General features: G+C 36.4%; 1 protein-coding gene across 1 annotated transcript in view; it reads left to right on the top strand.

Annotated features, from left to right (window-relative positions):
* The window catches only part of GLIS3 (GLIS family zinc finger 3), a 140,113-nt gene that overhangs the window by 92,752 nt on the left and 27,403 nt on the right, over positions 1-19,958 (top strand). Inside the window, 3 exon segments of the mRNA XM_041711224.2 lie at positions 1,868-2,029; positions 3,429-3,539; positions 18,554-18,695. Of these exon segments, the coding sequence (XP_041567158.2) occupies positions 1,868-2,029; positions 3,429-3,539; positions 18,554-18,695 (415 nt within the window).

The raw sequence follows: 19,958 nt of genomic DNA, 5'->3' as shown, positions 1-19,958 counted from the left end.
CTGCGAAATAAGCAAAACAAAGTCATGCTTCTACAACTTGTTCATTTGTCTGAGTTTCGCCCTATAAAATTAATGGCTTCTTGAGGTACTAAAATAATTTTTATATACATCACACGGTCATTAGAATGTATGGTTGTTCTTTCATGATATTATTACAAAACAGTAACTTGCCTGTATAAGATAGGGTAATCAGTAGATTTATTTCTCATTTTAACAGAGGTGCTCTTGAATTATTTTAATTTTTGAAGGTCATGTTTTGAAGGCTCAAAACTGAAAGAGTACAGTTTTATTAGATGTCAGGAAGACATTTATTTTTGTGAGTATGGTGAGACTGGCACAGGTTGCCCAGAGAAGTTGTCTCATCCCTGGAAGTGTTCAAGCCAAGGCTGGATGGAGCATTGTGCAACCTGTTCTAGCAGGTCTACCTACTCATGGCAGAGTTTGGAACTAAATGATATTTAAGATCCCTTCCAAGTTTTTTAGCTCCCATGTTTTTATGCTGTCTCTACTCTTTAGATTTTCCTAGGAAAAAAGTGATATTTTTATCAAGGCAATTTTAAGATATATTGGTGTATTTAATTTTTTTTATTTATTCTGTAATATTTTCTGAAAGAGTAAAACTCTTAAGAGTAAAAATATTTTTACACTGGCAACAATATTTTGTATGCATGCTAAAGCTCCATAACATAAAGGTGACACTAATTTATAAGCATAAATTAATGTTCAGTGATCAAAAATGGATAATCTGAAAAGCACTGGTTTGTTTTGGATAAAGGGATGGAATATAAATTAAAAGTTTTATGGGTGGAGACATTTTCTGAAGTGCATGTGTAGGAAAGATAAACTGCAATTATGGTATAGCAGGCGTAGTTCATCCTCTGTATCAAGCTTTAATTTCTTAAGCTTAATTTTAATACTGCTGGTTTATAAGTAATGTTTTACACTCTTTGAACATGTAAAGCTTTTTTGCAGTAATCCAAAAGATGCAAAATTAAGTGATACAAATTTTCTATTTAATTTTTATCTTTTTTTAAATCTTTTTTTTTTTTTTGAGGGTGTTAGAGACTTGTAAGAAAGGCATAATAATTATGACCAGAATTATGTCAGTTCTTCTACTTTTGCTTTCGTAAACATACATGCATTGCATAATATATTATAAAATTTTGTTTTGTCATTCTGACACCAGTGAAAAATGGCCTGTTTCTTTTTAAGTGAATAAAATTAATAGGTAGTGAAATGATGGAAATTTTTGTGTTAGCTTTGGAAACATCTCTACTACACAATTGTTATTTTTGCATGTATGCAAGAACTGCAAACTAGCAGTTTCTTATGCATCAGAAGTTTTAGATGTTGCATAGTGGGATATGCAGCAACTGAAACTAATGAGATTAATTGATCCTGATGGATAGAATTTTAGAAACCTATACTTCTGATATTCATAAATATTTAGGACTAATTGAAATCAAGCGTATATAAAGATGCTGGGGTCAAATACAATGGATCTTTTAGCTTCCCTTAGGTTACAGTATACTATGAGAACATGATAGATTAAACACTTGCTTTCTGTTTGTATAAACATAGGTTTCCTCCACAGATGCAGCACTTGATTAGTACTTGATTATGCCACATGGCTATTGGTTTCCCACAGGAATTACATCTTATTTTGACAGGAGGATAGGTACATTTTTGCAGTCTAAATGGTTTGAACCCTGCAGCAACACCCAGGGTGAGAAGCCAGACCTTGCAGAGCTACCCAGCCATAGCAGGCTGGAGATCCCTGCATGCCCTTTTACCCTTCTGTTTGGTGTTTGCTGTTGCAGCTTACTGTGTGTGCTTTCCTTTCAAATAATTTCTTTCTCTTTTCTAGTTTGAGGGTTGCAAGAAAGCCTTTTCCAGACTAGAAAATCTCAAGATTCACTTAAGGAGCCATACGGGTGAAAAGCCGTACCTTTGCCAGCACCCTGGCTGCCAGAAAGCTTTCAGCAACTCCAGCGACCGTGCTAAGCACCAGAGGACACACTTGGACACTGTAAGGACACAGAAGCCCCATTGCAACCCCCTGAGCATTAGACCATCTCCTCCTTTCCTACAGCTTGGTGACAGCAGGTAGTCCATAACCTTAGAGAAAGGGGGGTGATCGTCTGATGAGACTGTTGAAGCTGCCTCAAAAGTGACCCAGTCGTTTGAGCATGCAGGAGATGGACCCAGGCTGGTTGATGAAATGACCACAGGTTCCATGGTCTTTGCTGCAGGTAGAAGCTGTCGCTTTCTCCCGCTTAGTTGATCTTTAGGGAAACTGAAGCAATCTGCAATATAAAGTGCTTTTCTTTGATGAAAAGTTAAGGATGGGGCATGTACCAGAAAGTCAAGAGAGACAGAATAATACTGTAAATCTAAAAATTTTTGTGCCAACAGATTGTCCCGTGTAAATTTGAGTGATGGATGAAATTTATTTAACAAACCTCTGTTTCAGAAAAAAATTTTGTTTTCTCAGAGACAGTTTCCAAAGGGCAGAAGTCCAGAAATATGATTAAAAGAATACCATTTGAATAAAATAGCCCTTAAAAAAAAAAAAAAATCCATTTTGAATAGTCAAAAGTATGACTGGCAAGTTAATAATCTGTACAAGATGTTTTCAGAAATTCTTTGGGGAACATAAGTGAATAAATTGCTGAATAGCTACTTCCAGGAAACAGTTGGATCTAATGTTAATTTAATACTTAGTATTGTGAATCTACAAGTCTTCAGGTAAGACAGGCAGCTTAGAACAGGCAAGATGAGATATGAGTTAGATTTATTAGGAATTCTTTCAAGAAAACTATAAAGAAATTACAGGATATTTTACAGGTATTTTTCTAAAATGAAGTATTCTTAGAAAATGTGAGCTGAAGGAGTTGGTCAGTATTTCACATTAAAATACATTTTTTTTATGTAATACTTTTAAAACTTCAGTATTCAATGCTTGGTTGGGGTTTTGCTTGCCTTCTTTGTAATATAATAAACTAACACTTTTTCTTGTTCTCTTTTTCTGAAGCGGATCCTTCTATAATCCTAAAGTCTTTCCGGGCCTTTACTGCAGTTTCTTTACCTGATTCACTAAAGACTGTAATATCTGATTAAGTCAAAGATTGCTCTGAGGGTGGAAGAATTGTAAGTATATCTAGCAATATTCATTGGACTACTAAGAAAAAAAAAGGTAATCATGAAAGGTGCTGTAATGAAAGCTTTCCTTTTGTTTATCTTCCTTTAAAGCTTTACTCCATCCTTTCTTTTTCTAACAAATTGTGAAGCTTTCTGCATGTAATAATGTACAATGTCATTGTTCTGTAGCAATGTGGTTTGCAGCATCCCAAGGCTCAAGAAGTATTCTCTTGAGTTAAAATAATCTGTGATGTAACAGTTACTTTATCTTTTTTTTTTTTATTTAGAAACCTTATGCATGTGAGATTCCAGGATGTTCTAAGCGATACACAGATCCAAGTTCCCTGAGAAAACATGTGAAAGCCCATTCTTCCAAAGATCAACAAGTCAGGAAAAAGGTGATTTTTATGCTGTTTTAACTAGTGTAAAAATTATGTAAAGAAATTAGTGTTATAATATTAGATGTTTCAATGCATCTTCAAGTACTTGGGTTGATTTCAGACTTTAAATTAGAAAAAAGAGCAAATAGATTGGTGTGGCTTGCATATACATAATTTCATCTCTGACTTAATGGTTTAATGCTTTATGTATTCTGCTGTAATGGTTAATCACTGAATGAACACAACAACTCAAGTAAAAATAATTTTTACAAGCATAAATTCTTAATTTCAAATTCTGCTACTTGGTAAATACACAGTATTACAAAATACTGGGCAATCTCAGATAGAAGGATGGATTTTGAGGGCAGTATGTTGGACTAAGCTCCAAATTGTATTTCTATATTCCAGATATTTCCAATAATACCAAGATATTTCACAATGCTGATTCCCTGTGGATGTCAAGTCCATGAGTCATCAACTGTTTATATGTATAAGTCCATTTCTAAAGAGCTGAGTTGTTCCCTAAGGAGGTTTTTTTTGAGCATTTTTCATCATAGCTCCTACTAATCACTAGTATAATGTTTACAAAGTACAACATAGGTAGTTACTGGAGCTTTGTGAAGTTATAATTACTAACTAACATTATGCTTTGGTATTTGAAATATTTTCTGGCAGTAATAATAATGAAAAATAAGAAAAACAAATCTTTTAATGAAAAATTAAGGTTATTTATTAATTTAATTAAAAGTTAAAATTGGCTTAATGCCAAAAAGGTAATTATGAAAATGTGAATTCATCAAAAATAATCATAAAAATTCCAAGGTGATAAAGGCATAGTAGACTAATACTTCAAGCCCTAGGGGTCTTTTCTGTTGAAAAGAATGAAACCCTTTGCTGTCACACCCCATTAGTCATGGATTCCTTTAATAAATCGTGCCTGACTGGTTTTAATCCTTTCTTTAACTTCCCCCTGCATACCAAGTGACATTATTGTGTCATCTTAAATTGCTGATTCTCCAAGACTGTACCTGTAATGTATCTTTGATGTTGCATTGACTTAAATAGCAGGAAGTAGATTTGTAAGAGAGGAATCTTATGTGCTGTGCTAATGTTTACATTGAATCTTCACCCTGGATTCTGTAGACGTTTCTTCAAAGATTTGGGTTTTTCCTTGGCTCTCTAAGATGGGATAATGCAATGGGATATAGGTAAAGTTCCATCTCTCAGTTATTTGAAACAACTTCTGTTGATGTGTGTCTCTATTCTCTATGCATCATAATATTCAGTCTGTTATTTTAAAATATTTTGGTGGGGTAAAAAGCAGTGTTTACTGCTTTTAAAAGGAAAAACTGCCGACTCTGCCAAGATTTCATCTTTTCATTTCATTGGGAAGATAGATGAGATTTCATCTAAGTCATGAAGTCAGTGAAAGAAAGCTAGACAGACAAATGAGAGATTAAGGTGATGTTGAAGGGAATGTTAATGTATAACATGCCCCTCAACTACAATTATTTTTGAAATGTGTTCTATTTTTAATCTTGTTCTCATTTCAGCTTTGAAAGGACAACGATTTACAAGATTTTTTTTGTAAGCTGGCTAGACAAGTAAGCCTATTTTCAGTGGCTACACTTTTTTGATTTCAGTAAAGCACAAATGTCTTTCATCTGTGAACTGATGATACTCTATTGAAAATCAAGAATCCATAGCTTTTTTAGTTTGTAAGTTTTTTTTAATTGAAGATAATGAAAATTAAATTATGGAACATTGTGATACCACAGTCAGCTGCATAGAAACTTTCTAACATGGTTTTGAGTATTGCAGAGCAGGCATTCTTTGCTGCAATTGCTGGGCAGTTGGAGGATCCTGTCTCTAATCAAATGTCTGAGTGTCAGGTAAACAAGGTGTTTATCATACAAGAATGATCACATATTCATTAGCTATCCCCCCTCCCCCCCCCTTACTGGATGTATATGTTTTACTTTATTTTACATGTCTCATCCCTTATCAAAACTCCTGATAGGTTCCTTGGGGTCTGTCTTCAATACCCCGTGTCCTTTTTAGGTGACTATTCCTCAAGCCCCACTTTTGCGTAAGTGCAATATAATTTTTTTGAGTAACTTCACCTTTGTCAGCCTGGCAGAGCTGAGCTGACATCCTGCTTCTGATTTGCATGGGTTCTATTTGCCAAAGTTTCATCCTTTATCTATTTCTCCAAGGCTGTACTGTTCTGTTCTTCTGTCCTTGATAAGAGTAAAATGTTGTTCTGTTCTACTCATATAATTCGAATCATTCTATTCATTATCATGTCCATATCATATTATTAACAAAATCCAGATCCTGTGCTGTTGGAACACATAAGCACAGGATGGGTCAGTTCAGAGGAGGTCACAGTGGTCATCTGGTCCAACCTCCCTGCTCTGTCATCCCAGAGCACATTGCACAGGATTGTGTGAGACAGTTTTTGACTATCCCCAACGAGGGAGACTCCATGGCCTCTTTGGGCAATCTATTCCAGCGCTCAGGCACACTCACAGTGAAATTCTTCTTGGTGTTCACATGGAATTTCCTGTGCATTTGTTTCTGCCTGCTGCCTCTTGTCCTGTTGCCTGGCACTGCTGAGAAAAGCCCCTGAAAAACCTTCCTTCAGAGACTGTAAACATTGAAGTCCTTTCTCAGTCATCTCACAGCAAACAGGCCCAGTTCCCTCAGCCTTCTTTGTAAGAGAGACACAGGGGTTTGAAGCCTGTATAGAAAGTCAAAACCACTGCTATGGTCTTCATGAAGATCCATTTGTTGTGTAAGATAGCACTCAGCCTTGTACAAGTATGAGATCATTGTCTTTTTCATTCAGGTGTTAACAGGAAAAGTAATTTGCTACTTCTGTGGCAGCCATTCTGAAGAAATCTGTGCTTGTAAATCTAAAGAAAATATTTAATTCACTTTCAAATACTGCAGGGCAATTCCCACTGGGAATTGAATGGACTCTCCACTGGCTTTGTAGATCTTGTCATGAGTATCTGCAATGTCCATTGCCTTTCTTAAAGGTTTTCTCTTTTTGAAAAGTGCATTTTCAAACAGATAAGAGATAATTTTAAAAGGACAAAAAGTTCTGATTTTGTGCAGCTGTTTGGCAAAGACAAGACCAATTTAGCAACATGGACCTTATCAACTGAACAATGCAGTGGCTATGCTTTTAGTGCTTTTAGATAGTTTTAATTTTATCCCTACTAGTGAATAACTGTTCTCATATATAACAGTATTTTAAGATTATATGTCCTGCCAAAACACCCCTACAACCAATAAAGATTTAAAAGATTGTTTCTATTTATTTAAAAGAAAGTGAAATAATTAAAGATACAGCTAGTTAGCTCCATATTTGTGAAAAAGAAAAAGATCATTTGAATAGTTGACATAAACAAGACCAGCTAAAGAGAATGCAGAAGTCTTCGTCTGGACTTTGAACTGAAGAATGATTTATACAAAATAATTTCCTTGTTCATCTGACCAGCCTTTGATTTCTTGGCAATTCTAATAGTGACCAGATCATGTCTTTGGTGTTTTTATTTAAATTATTTATGGGTCAGATCTGTTATTTAGACAAGCTTTGAAGTACTGAATGCTTACCTGACAACTGCCTCTGAAAGCTGTCTGTCCTGTAAACCTTAGATCATTCAAATGGGTCTGGAGTAACCTATACAAGGGCTCAGCTGACCAGATAGGTTAACACCTCAGCAGATACTCAGTGATACTCCTAGGTCACTAATTAGCTTTAGCCTAACAATGTTTATTTTTCTGGTTTTTTTTCCAATACAGAAATTTTTATACTCTCTGTGCCAGAAATAAAATATCATAGATGCATAGCTTCAGGAAAGGCAGTCAAAAGGATATTTCTTAAAATTATCTAGACATGATAGGGTTTTTTAAAAATTATCATTTATATGGTACATGTACTAAATCACTAAGGAATGGAGGGAGTGGTGAGGCCAAAGGAGATAAGGGCTATGTACAGGGCTTCTAGATTGATTTATTTCTTCCTGGTAATCTTTCTTTTTCACACAGATTGGTCAGTAAATGTAAAATGATGTCTGAACAGTCACTCTTGAGAAGTTAACAAAACATTATCCCAGTCACTAATCACAATGGATGCTTCCATGATCATTTGTTCCTGTGGTATCTGACTGGAAGGAAGTTTTTTCAGGTGTTATTTTGCTGTACAGGAATAAAGCACAGAAGGTGATTAGAATTTCTCTAATCCTGTTGCAATTTATGCATGATTTCTTCCTCATTGCATTTATCGCTCTTCCAAGATTGATGGGCTAGCAATGGTAGGAAGTTTTTGGAATACTATTCCTGATTATAATAAGAAAAATGGTGATAGACTGCACTGAGATGAAGCAGGCAGTATGACACCTTAGCCATATCCACACCTACTTCAGACTGTAGTAGAGGCTAGCAGTAGAGCAGACAGTCCATACTAGGTGGGGAGCACACTGAAAACAATGGGATAAGGATTTAAATCATCTGGACAAAGCGATTACTGGCATTCTCTTGCCAAGTGGCCTCTGCTGAGCTTGATGAGGGTTCCCATCTGAACTGAGAGGGCTTTTCAGAAAGCCACCTTGCTTATAAATATGCTATAGATATTCCTTTTCTCCCACTATGCAACCTCCGTATTAGAAAAAGGGGAATATAAAATTCTCACCTTTACAGGCAGATCTTAATAACCGAATTCTTCTGAAGTCTAGTTATTTTATATTCCTTTTCTGAAAGTTCACTTCTCTCTTAGAGCCCTGTAACATATAATGCATGTAGAATATAGAATAGTTTGGCTTGGAAGAGGCCTTAAAGAAGATCTAATTTCAGTGCCCCTGCCATGGGCAGGGACACCTCCTTCTAGACCAGACTGCTCAAAGCCCTGTCCAGCCTGGTCTTGAACACTTCCAGAGATGGAGTATCTACAGCTCCTCTGGGCAACCTGTTCCCATGTCTCACCACCCTCACAGTAAAGAATTTCTTCCTGACATTTCATTTAAACCTACTTTCTTTCAGTTTTAAGCCAGTGACCCTTGCCTATCAATACAGTTCCTGAAAAAGGATCCCTCTCCAGCTTCCCTGTAGACACCCTTCAGATACTGGAAAGCTCCTATGAGGTCTTATCTGGGCTGAACAGCCCCAACTTCCTCAGCCTGTCTTTGCTGGGGAGGTGCTCCTATCCTCTGATGAAATTTTGGGCCTCCTCTGCACTCAGTCCAATGGCTTTACATCCTTCCTGTGCTGGGACCCCAGAGCTGATGCAGCACTGCAGCGGGCTCTCAGCAGAGCAGAGCAGAGGGGCAGAATCCCCTCCCTGGCCCTGCTGCCCACCCTGCTCTGGATGCAGCCCAGGACACGCCTGGCTTTCTGGGCTGTGACCACACACTGCCAGCTCATGTTGAGTTTTTTGTCAACCATCACTCCTAAATCCTTTTCCACAGGGCTGCTCTCAAACACTTCTTAGCCCAACCTGTAGTATTTCTATTAAGTTTTGAGAGATTGTCTGGCTTTCTATTATGTGGGTTATGTCAGCAATTATATTATACAAAATAATACAGACCTCTTTGCCTCTTACAGAGCCTCATACTTCATGACGGTTCATTTTTAAATTATTTTACAGTACAGTAGAAACAGCATTTTTATTGTAACTACATATTAATTTTACAACAGAACAGATGAAACGACCAGTTTGTTTAAAGATTCTAGAAAAAGCGAATCTTTTTACCAGCCTTTAGATTTTGTGAATAACACAAGAAAAAAACAGTGTTTGGGAATTTTTTTTTTTTTAGCTAATATCCCTTGTTTGATAATTTAATGATGGCTTTCCAGTTTTTTCTTTCCTTTCTTTCTCAGTATTTGAAGTAAGCGTTTTTTGCAACTCAAGAAACACAGTGCTTATTGTGTTTCTTACATGAAAGGAATTTTTTTTTAATACTTTTCTAACTCAGAATGTTTAATTGATGAGGAAGGTGGGAGGCAAGGACCCAAGTATTACATCATTAGTGTTTCAGGTCATTCAGGCACTATGCTAATTGCCAGTGACCAGCCTCCATTATGTGACTATATTAATCTGGAAGAACTGCTCTGTTTGTGAACACCTTCCTCATGGGGAGCAAACATACTACCAGATGAGGTAAGTGGCTTCTCCGCCTTTTAGTTTTTGCTTGACCCTATTCAGACTCTTAGTTCAGATTTCACTGTTTAAACTGCAAACGGGAGAGACTGGGTTGAAAGAGAAGCAAACCTATTTTCTTGCTTTGAGAGCAGTTGAAAATAAAGATATTTTCTCCCATTTGTTCTCTATGGCGTCCACTTAAAAGATGTCACCAATGCAAAAAGAAGTGTATTCAGGGCCACAGGGTCAGTGAGCAGTGCCCATGGCAACTAAGAAGCCATTCTGCAGAAGAAAATGCAGTAAGGAGTAAGTGTTTTAACCCCCAACTTCAATCCCTTTACTTCCTGTTTTCAGAATGAAATATAAATCAGACACCATGTCATTCAGCAATTTTTCCTGAAAGGCATGTTTGCAAAAAGGGATTACAAACAGGCAGCAGTGTTTAAGGAATTTAATCATATAGTTTGTTGGAAAACTGTTGAAACTAGGAATGACCAGTTCTTTTGAGTGTGGAGAGGGAGACACCAGAAAGCAAGCTCTGAAAGCCATGTACCACTGGCTTTGGGTGACTGCCCTGACCCCCGACAGCTGCTGCAGTGGCCTGTGCTGTGGTGGGATGCACAAGGCATGCTTCTCAAGGAAGATCCATCGTGGGGGATATGCTTTGCCAGCACTGCATCTAGAACTTTGTTAACCAGGGAGAAGGAAAAATTGAAATCCCCCAGTGGTTTTGATTGTGTTCTGACAGCTGTAGCAGTTTTATAACCAGGAGATTGTTGGTTCATTTTACTAATTGGTTAATGTTTGCTATTCCATATACTGATTCCTTTCTGCACTTAGTTTCTGTCCAGAGTTTATACTTCTGTGAGCTCTGGCAATGTGACATGTAGAAAAGTGCATAAGAAAGAAAGAATAAGTGCTGTCACCCTCATTACATTAACACCCATAGCAGAAAAAAACACCCAAACAACCCAGATTGTCTCAAAATTCTGTAAACAAGTTCATGCTCATAGCATTTCATGTTCTTCAGGTCCATTTTTTATATCAAATAATATCCTGTTCTCTATTTCTTCGTCTTCACTTCCCTGCAACAGTATGTACATGAACATGGTCTTGATAGAGCAGGAATCTTTCTTTCTTTATGTGGCCTGGTAGACAGAGTCCATGGATGGACTTGGCAGTGCTGGGTGTACACTTGGACTTGGTGATCATACTGATATTTTTCAATATCTGAAATGATTCTATGATTCTCATTAACCTGTCACACTTCAGTCTGGGCTTTGAATGCACTGCATTGTTCATTATGCTCCTTAAGCAACACCAGGGTCTGAGCAAACAAGATTTAAACTGTTCATAGGATGCCTAGGAGGTTGCAGTTTAGCACCCTGACACCAGCACAAATACCCTTCAAGTCTTTAGTACTGTCCACAACAAGGGTTCCTATTCCAGAGTAAGAGTTCTGTGATTTCACACTGTTAGATCTGGATGTGGGCAGCACCACTGGCAGGTGCTATTTTGGAGTCCTCAGTACTGCTCCTGAAGCAGCCATATATTGGCCTCACTTGCCCTCACTTGGCCCATTTGAGGAGGGCCTTCATCTGCCCGTTTTTCTTCCTCCTGGTGATGCAGAGCTCAGCCCTTTCTCTGGCCCAGCAGTTTGTGAGACTGTTCTATAAGCTAAATTATGGCTTTAACAAGAACAAAAAACCCAACCTGACACAGAAATGCCCCACAGTAAATCAGAGACAGTAGAAACTCAGAAAGTTAGCAGTGCCAACCTAGCCAGCACTTCACATCATTGTCTTGCCTGATAAAGACAGTAGAACAGAACAGCCTTTTATTCTAATAAGGAGAATAGAACAGCACAGCCTTGGAGAAACAGATGAAGGATGTAATTTAGGCAAACAGAAGCCACACAAAATGCAAGCAGTATGCCATCTCAGCTATGCTGATGAAGCAGAAGTTATGTGAAACAAGGATATTGCACTTACACAAAAAAGGGGGTTGAGCCACCTAAAAAGGACATGGGATGTTGAAAACTGCCAAAGGAGATCCCAGAGAATTTATAAGGACTTCTAATAAGGGGTACATGTATGTAAAATAAAGTAATGCATAAACATCTAGCCAGTGGGGATAGCTGAGGAATGTGTGATTGGTGTGTATGACTGACACTCTGTTTTCGTGATGCTCAGGAGACTCAGCTGGACGAAGGATCCCCTGAGTGACCAGTGCACTGCACTAAAGAATGTCTGCTCTCTAATAGTCAAAACTCTGTTGGAAAATTCCTGTCTGGCTGATGTAGGTATCATGCCATGTAGCACACTAAATAGACAACTCACAGACAATGAAAATGTGCAGGGATGCCTTGAGTAACCTTTGCAAAAGTAAAAATCATTAGCTGAAGGCTAATGATTTTGACCTCTTGATAGTAGAGTGGTAGAGTTTTTCAGTTCTAGTCTTAGATTCTCTTCAAGATACTACTTTGAAGAGAGTATTTTCATATATGACCTGATACATGCATGCATTTAGGTTCAAGTGGAGATAAATACAGAATTAAATATTTAAAATGAAGGACAGTGTTATGTAAAGGATACTGCAGTTAAATAAAAAAATTTACAAATGAAATCTGAAAACCTCTTTCGGTATAAGCAATTGTTGACATTATTAATCTACAGATTACCATGGCAATTTTCAGTAATCTGTAATAAGGAAAATATGTTTGTGCTAAATGAAACACCTGGTGGATAAGTATGTGTTTATTCTACACATTTTTCCTCATGAAGTGAAAATTTTTCAAACAGAATGGGAAAGCAAGTATTTCCGCAGTACAAGTGTTTTCTTTGTCAGGCTGCATTTACTTGGAAAAACTGATACTTAGCAATATCGTATAATAGGTATATCCCCAAATCAACCTCACACAAAACAGTAGGTTTTTTCCTGCTTTTTGAATTGCACAGATCAGCTATTAGACTGATGTTCAGATAAAAATCAGCTACAAGCCTCTTGGAACTGCCTGAAGAAGATGACAAAATAAAAAGGGCCATAGGTATAATTTGTATAACATTTCAGATTTGATACAATCTGATGTGGGGCAGGAAGAGAGGTAATAGATGTGTGTGTGTGCGTGTGTGTGTGTCTGTGTGTCTGTGTGTGTGTCTGTATGTGTGTCTGTGTGTCCGTGTGTGTTCAAACATCTGTATGACTGCTTTTCAATTTTCAACTGCACTGTGGCTTTTTTGTTTATTTTAGAAAAAGGCCACTGCACTCACTCAAATGGTATTTCCCTTCTTTAAAATAAGATTCTCCGGAGTTTTTTTAAACTCGAAGTCTCCTTTCAGATCTGTCCGAGCTGCAAATTTTCCTTTAAAGTGGTCTTCTTGGTGGTCTGTATCATTTTAGTGATGATTTAATGCAAAATACTCCTCAGAATAATACCAATCAAAAGAAAACTCTCTTTTCTATATATAATAAAAGCATTTTAGAATTCATTTTGGTGTTATCAATCTTAATGCAAAAGTGTCTTCCTCTTATAATATTGCTTTAAAATCAGAATTTCTTCTTGACTTGAAATTTGCCAAAGTAACCTAATTGTGTAGGTTCCAGGTCCTTTTGATTTTTGATGCAAGACACTGAAGAACATTTTTGATGCGTTTTCCTGATCTATGCTAGAACACGAAGATGGAGACCATTTTTATATGGAACTTAAATTTTCAATATAGTAAAACTTTGAGAGTAGCAAAAGTAACTATTTCTTGCATAGACCCTAACATCACTGCTGTGCAGGTGGGCTAGTTTAACTTGACTTTTTCTGGCCAAGTGTTTAATTGAAATGGGATCTAAAAGCAGGGAAAAGTAGCGCACACACACATACACGCATGCACATGCACAGGCATATCTGAAAGCTGAGGTAGACAATTAGCAGAACATTTCCCCCTAGAAGTCCTGCAAAAATGACTCACTGAAAACAAAGGGTACAGAGAAATCCCTTCTGTCTTCATTCTTCATTACCCCAAGATGTCTGTAGCCTCCAGAGGCAAGAATTAGGACAATTTTTACTGATTCTGTGTCATTGTCTGTTGTCAGAAAGGTTTAGTACTGTGCAAGCAAATGCTGGACCTTGGAGCTGATCTTTGTGAGTAAAAGGATGATCTGTGTCCAGCAAGAAAAACAATAATATGAGTAAATACTGTCTTACAGCATTGCTTCATAAACTTAAAATTTTTCTTTCTTAAAACATCACTTTAAACATAAAATGGTGACATCTGTGTATTCTCAATGTCATGCTACTAGCAGGACATAATTTTACTCTAACTATACAAGTAAATATTAAATTACTTTAATATTTTAATATATCGTACTCCTTCAGAAAAAGCTAGTACAATGTGGCTCTACATAGACAGGTCATGCTTTGCTCTCACAATGCTACCTTAAATTACAGATAATGAAAATGAGTAAAAACTACCTACTTTGAACTTGACATTAGTAAACCTAATACACAGACTATGTGAATAGAAGAAATTCTTTCTTGTCTTTATACACAAAAAAACCCCACATCTGTAGAACTATTACAGTTAGTGTAAAAAAAATCCTGTCAATGAAACATACCAGTTTTTAGTGGTTTTTTTTTTTTTGGGGGGTTTTTGGGGTTTGTTTTTTTTTTTTTTTTGTTTTGGTTTTTTTTTTTTTGCTGGTATTAGACATGCAGACACATATCTAACCTGCATAAAAATAAATAGACTATAACTAATGTCTCACATATGTAAATACTTCACTCAGTGCAAAACATGCATATATATTGGGCACATGTTTATGTAAGCAAGATTTTAAATGTTATTATTTGATAACTGGCATGATTGAATGACTGAAGGTGTCTAGACTTTGCTGAAGAATTAGTCAAGTTAATCCGAATACCTACAGGCAGGTTTTGAAGTTACAGAACTATTTTGTGTAGTTTAGGATTTCTTAAGCTATACTGCTTCTTTTCTTATGAAGTGTATTCATAAACACACCTATCATATGTTTTCCTTGATGGTGTCTGATTTCTCTTATACAGGAGCAATGCAGAAGAAACTAATCAGGTCACACATAAAGGTGCAGGTCTCAGATAAAACACACATTAATGAGAGAAAAAAATTCAAAATTATCTTTTCTTGTAAGGAGGCATTTTCTCTGGGATTATGTCATGCATCAAATCAACAGCATTCCTCTGCTTTTGAACTCAAATATAATGAAATTTAAAATTGGGGAATAAGAATCTTACACCCTTCTAATTATTTCTGTTTCATTTAATTTGGGTAATTACTTATTCATATGCAAAATGTGCAGGAGTAGACTTTCCATCCATTGTTCTGAAAGGCAATAAGCATTACTGATTTTCACAGAAGTAAAACAATTTAAACCATGACTAAACTATTATTTGTTTTGTGTATTAGAAAAAACTGCCACTTTGTGATAATGGAAGTGCTTCTGTGTTTCTAAATACAAAACTTCACAAGTCTTACCATAAAATTGAGCTATTAAATTCAAAAAATATTATTTAGAACAAATATTAAATACAGGGGAGTTTTAAGTGAGCAGAGCAATTGATTGTTAACTTGCACTTTGGTCAGCCATAAATTTAAGTTACATTACAGCGCACAGAAAAAAGTTGTGCTCACCGTGTCAGACTTGTCAGTTATTGGTTTCACCACTCAGTGAGGTAACTTTATGGCCTCAAAAACAGATTGTCAATATTTCAATCCCAGCACAATTGTACTGGTGCTCAGCTGAGTGATCATGAAAGAAGCAAGATGATCATGGGGAAGTGACGTATTTCCCACAGTGCTGGGAGATCTGTGCTGGGATACAATTCATATAGAAGTCAAAGACTGTCAACTTCTTTTTGCACTTGGATGGTAAGTCTACAGTCCAGGCTGGAAAAGAAATGCAGTGTTGTTAGAACTGAGCAAGAAATGGATGGCAGCAATTATAACTGGTCAATTATTATTTCTCCTTTATAGCTTTTTTAACTGAAGATAAAATTCTACAGTTGCAGTGAATGGTTTGTGGATATTACTTGGTTTTAAGATAGTTTGTCTTTTCATTGTCTGTTCTGTGTTTTTTGACATACTAAAGAAGAATCATAGCCCTGATTTTCCTGCATTTGTCAAAATGCAAGATGTTCTTTTCAGTTTAAAATTTTAATTAAATTTAAGAAATTATTAAGTTTTCTGTGAAATATGTAAAAATATTTGACTGAGAGTGTGTGAGATTATGCCCTTTTCTGACTTATGATTGTATTTCTATCCCTTGTGATTGTAAATACTAAACAACAATAGTGAGTGCATGAAATAAGAACTATCCACAGAAATCAGATCACAGCTGTCTCACAGTGTTTATTTCTCTATTTTTGGTTTTCTATTGATGATCCTAGGTTTTCTTCATTTTTACAAGTTCTGAAAGTCCAGAAAATTTATGCCAGCACAGATTGACAGGATAGATTTGTTCTAAATATCAAAGAATATGTGAATGCAAGATTCCTGAACAGTGCAAGTTAGAAAAATCTGTAAAATATGTGCTTGCCTATTTTATTTTACAAGAATTACTTAATTCTTGTAACTAATGTGTAAATACTTAACTCTCCTCTTCTTGTTTTTCTTACTGTTTTATCCATGAGTGCTATTTGATATAGAAAATTGATCTGTTACTTAAAAAAAATTCAGACAACTTTACACAGGCATCTTCTGTGATTCTGTATTCTGTATGACAGAATCCTGATTCTCTAATAGAAGTCAGATTTTTCATATTATATTCACTTTAGATTCCATAGAAATTTTAATTCACATAAGGTTTATTAATAATGTAACTGTAAGGATTTGAATTAGGATATATTTGACATTTAATTTCACAAGCACTGAGTTTCATGAAAAAGCCATGTTACTAGTGATAGCAGGAAACCTAGCACAATTACTGGATGATAGCAGACAATGAGATGTGCCTAAGTGGAAGAAATGTTTTTACTTACAACAGTTGTAAACATGGATAACAAAATAATTTGTCAGGGTATTTCTTCCCTTCTCCCTCTTCTCCATCCGTTCTCCCCCTTCCTACAATTCTAGAATAACAAGTGTGCCCCACAGAGGTAATAATGGCTTGTTAAGTTTTCAAGAGAAGAAATCTCCAGCAGGCAGAGTGTATGCGTATGTATCACAGGCTATGTAGTATCCCCAGCTACAGGGTCGGGTGCTTATGATGTGCAAGACCAACTCTCCACTCAGTTGCCATGGTTATACAGTAGTGCATATTATCAAAAGTAATTTGAGTGTTTATCAGCATTTTGTGGCACAAGGGTCATCTTATGGCAATGGGTCTTTTTATGTTTTTATGTGTTAAGAATCGTTTCCTCTTCTTTCTTCATTCACCCCATCCCTGGGGTGTTCAAGGCAAGGTTGGATGGTGCTCTGAACAGCCTGATCTAGTGGAAGGTGCCTCTTCCTGTGGCAGGGGTGTTGTAACTTGGTTCCTTCAAATTAAAACTGTTCTGTGATTAATTTCTGATTATAGTATGTGCAGAAATTTGTCTTAGAGGTGCTAGGCTATCTTCTAGTTAACTATTACCTGCTCACCCTCCATGGCACCAAACAAGAGAGGAGAAGCCTCAGTGACCTCTGTGAGATTTGCTTCTTGGGAAAGTGCAGGGCATCCAAGTGCACTAGGTCAGGGTTCTTTCCATCATGCTGCATGAACCTGGATGACATGACAGGATATTTATGAGCATCTCAGCCACTGCAGTGGCTCACATGTGTGTAAGCACAGACCTTCATTTTCCAGGCTTTTAAATGAATACATCAACCAAAATAACTTTAAGGAACAGGCAAATTTTTGTTATATATGACATTAACATCAGGTAGGAGATCAGGAGAGACATCAGTTCCAGCAGCAGCATCCATAAACTGTCCTAAACCTCAGGGTGCAGTTTGGCATTACAGTTACACCATCCTTGTTAGGGTGCTGCATCAGACTTTATTCATTTTTCTTATTTTGGTGTTGTTACTTTTTTTTTTTTTTTAATTGTAGTTTTTTACTGCATTTAATTGCAGCCTCACATGGAGCCTTTCCATCCAGTTTCATCAAAAGGAAAACACTTGTTATGAATTTGTTTATTAATTGTTTCTAGAGTGAAACTTCTGTTGATCAGCCAGATCTTACTCTTTGGGGATCAGGTACCAGGCAAGTGGCCATGCATGCAGCTAGGATTACTGGCCATGACAGAGCACTCTCAGTTCTGCAGTAATGTGAAACAAATATACTCCTAGTCTGTTTAAGGATGGTGTCTTAAGACAACTTAATCCATATATAAGTAGCCCTATTTCCACTTCCCTGTATATTAACTCTCCCAAGTGGTTGTTCCCAATCACTCTTTTCCAGTGTTATGAGCACCTTTGCTCTTCTGGTCCTATGGTGAGGTAGTTTAGGGTATTAAGCCAGCATGAAAACATTTGTATTCATTATAGTACGCCTGTGCTGGTACAAGCATGTCAGACATTTGATAAATGTTCAATACCCGTTAACTAGGCCACTCGTCTCCTTTGCAGTATGTGACAAAAGAGCACTGAAGTCCTTCTGTCCAAAATCCTACCTGTACAAGTAGTGCTTGTCCTAAACCTTGTTAAGAATCTGGAAGTGTTTTCTTCCTCAGATTCAAAAAGTGCCTGCTAGATTGAAAGGAAGGTATTAAGGAGGATTTAGAAGAGAAGGTGTCTGATTGTGCTCCATTTCTTTCTCTAACCTCAACATTTCTTCATTGTAATTTTTCACTGTCTTAAAGATTTTTGTGATTATTTCCTTTCTTTTTTCCATGTCCATCTTTTGTTATAATTGTCCTTTTTTATCTTTTGTTTCTTAGTTGCGATCAAGCTCAGAGATTGGCCAGGACCTCCTGAATGACTGCCCTGCAATCCAGCCCCTCCAGCCAGCTCTGTCACCACATGATGCTGTAGATAATACCATGGGACACTCCCCAGTGCCTGCTTGTGATCTTTACCCAGGTATAAAATAAGACAAATAAAAAGCTGATGTATTATTAATATTAGGGATCATTTTGTAGAGTAGAATGTACTCTGAAATCCATATCTCACAAGAAGGATAGAATATGAAAAGCAATATTAAAAAATATTTGGAAAAAAAAGTTTTTATATATTTTTTGGAGAGCAGTAGAAACAGTCATACTATACCCATGAAAATACTTAATGCAACATAGATGGATATTTTTGCTCTATAGGCAGTTGATTCTGCTACCAATTTACTTCTACCATTCCTTGTAGACATCTTGAATACATTACTTCATTTAAAATCACAGTATTTTTCCTCTGCCTTATTCATCAATCACATATCAGTTTTTCAATTGATCTACATTAAGGAACTGAAATGCTGCATTATGAAGTCGCATATTTTGACTATAAATATACAAGAAACACATTTACACTATGAATGTAATAATCCTATTGCATTGACTCATTTAAATATCTGAGATTTTCTTACTGAAATACCTTTGTCATACCTACCTACGTGTACAATTTTTTGTTAACATTTAAAAGAAAATTGAAACTATCAGTAAGTTATGAGTGATAAGAAACCTTAGAGCTTAAGAGTGCAATGGGCAGTATGTTAACATTTTTAATGCAATATTTTAGTAGCTGTGAGGGCTTCTGTTTTTAACTTTCAGGCAAAATGCATTGTGATATTTATCATTCCAACTTTTTAGTGAGAGCCAGGCATAGGAAGTGAATGAATTTGATTCAGTGGTGTTTTCTGCAGTGATAAAAATGACATTATATGAAGTGGCCACTTCAGTAAGTGGTTTTATTGTACTGAGAGGTTGGTAAAGCTAGCAATTCTATTTCATGTTTTTGTCAAGGCTGCTATGAGTCACACAATACTTGGGGATGATGTAGTTTGATATGACAAAAATCACGACATTTAAAGCTGTGATTGATTGTATTCTAGTTTATTAAGTAGTTGGCATTACTTGTATGCTGTTAACTGTTAAGTGCCTTAGTCTGAGTACAGGCTGAGTGTGACATTTACTATATGAAAGAAAAGGGAAAGTTCAGATTTCAAAAATGTGATTTTGGCCAGAGAAACTCTGGGAACATGTAGCTGCTTATAGTTGTTTATTTTATATTGCGGATTGAGATGGAGCTGGAGAGTGAGGAATGTTGAGATTTTAGAAAAAATTATTTATGGTTTTACCAAGTGTGAGAGATAACAAAGACTGAGCTTTTCCTTTTCTTTTCAAGTTCCTGAACAGA

The sequence above is a fragment of the Taeniopygia guttata genome, chromosome Z (assembly GCF_048771995.1).
Source record: "Taeniopygia guttata chromosome Z, bTaeGut7.mat, whole genome shotgun sequence".
Taxonomy (NCBI): domain Eukaryota; kingdom Metazoa; phylum Chordata; class Aves; order Passeriformes; family Estrildidae; genus Taeniopygia; species Taeniopygia guttata.
Note: the sequence above shows the minus strand (reverse complement) of the source record. Positions and strands in the feature narration are given on the sequence as shown.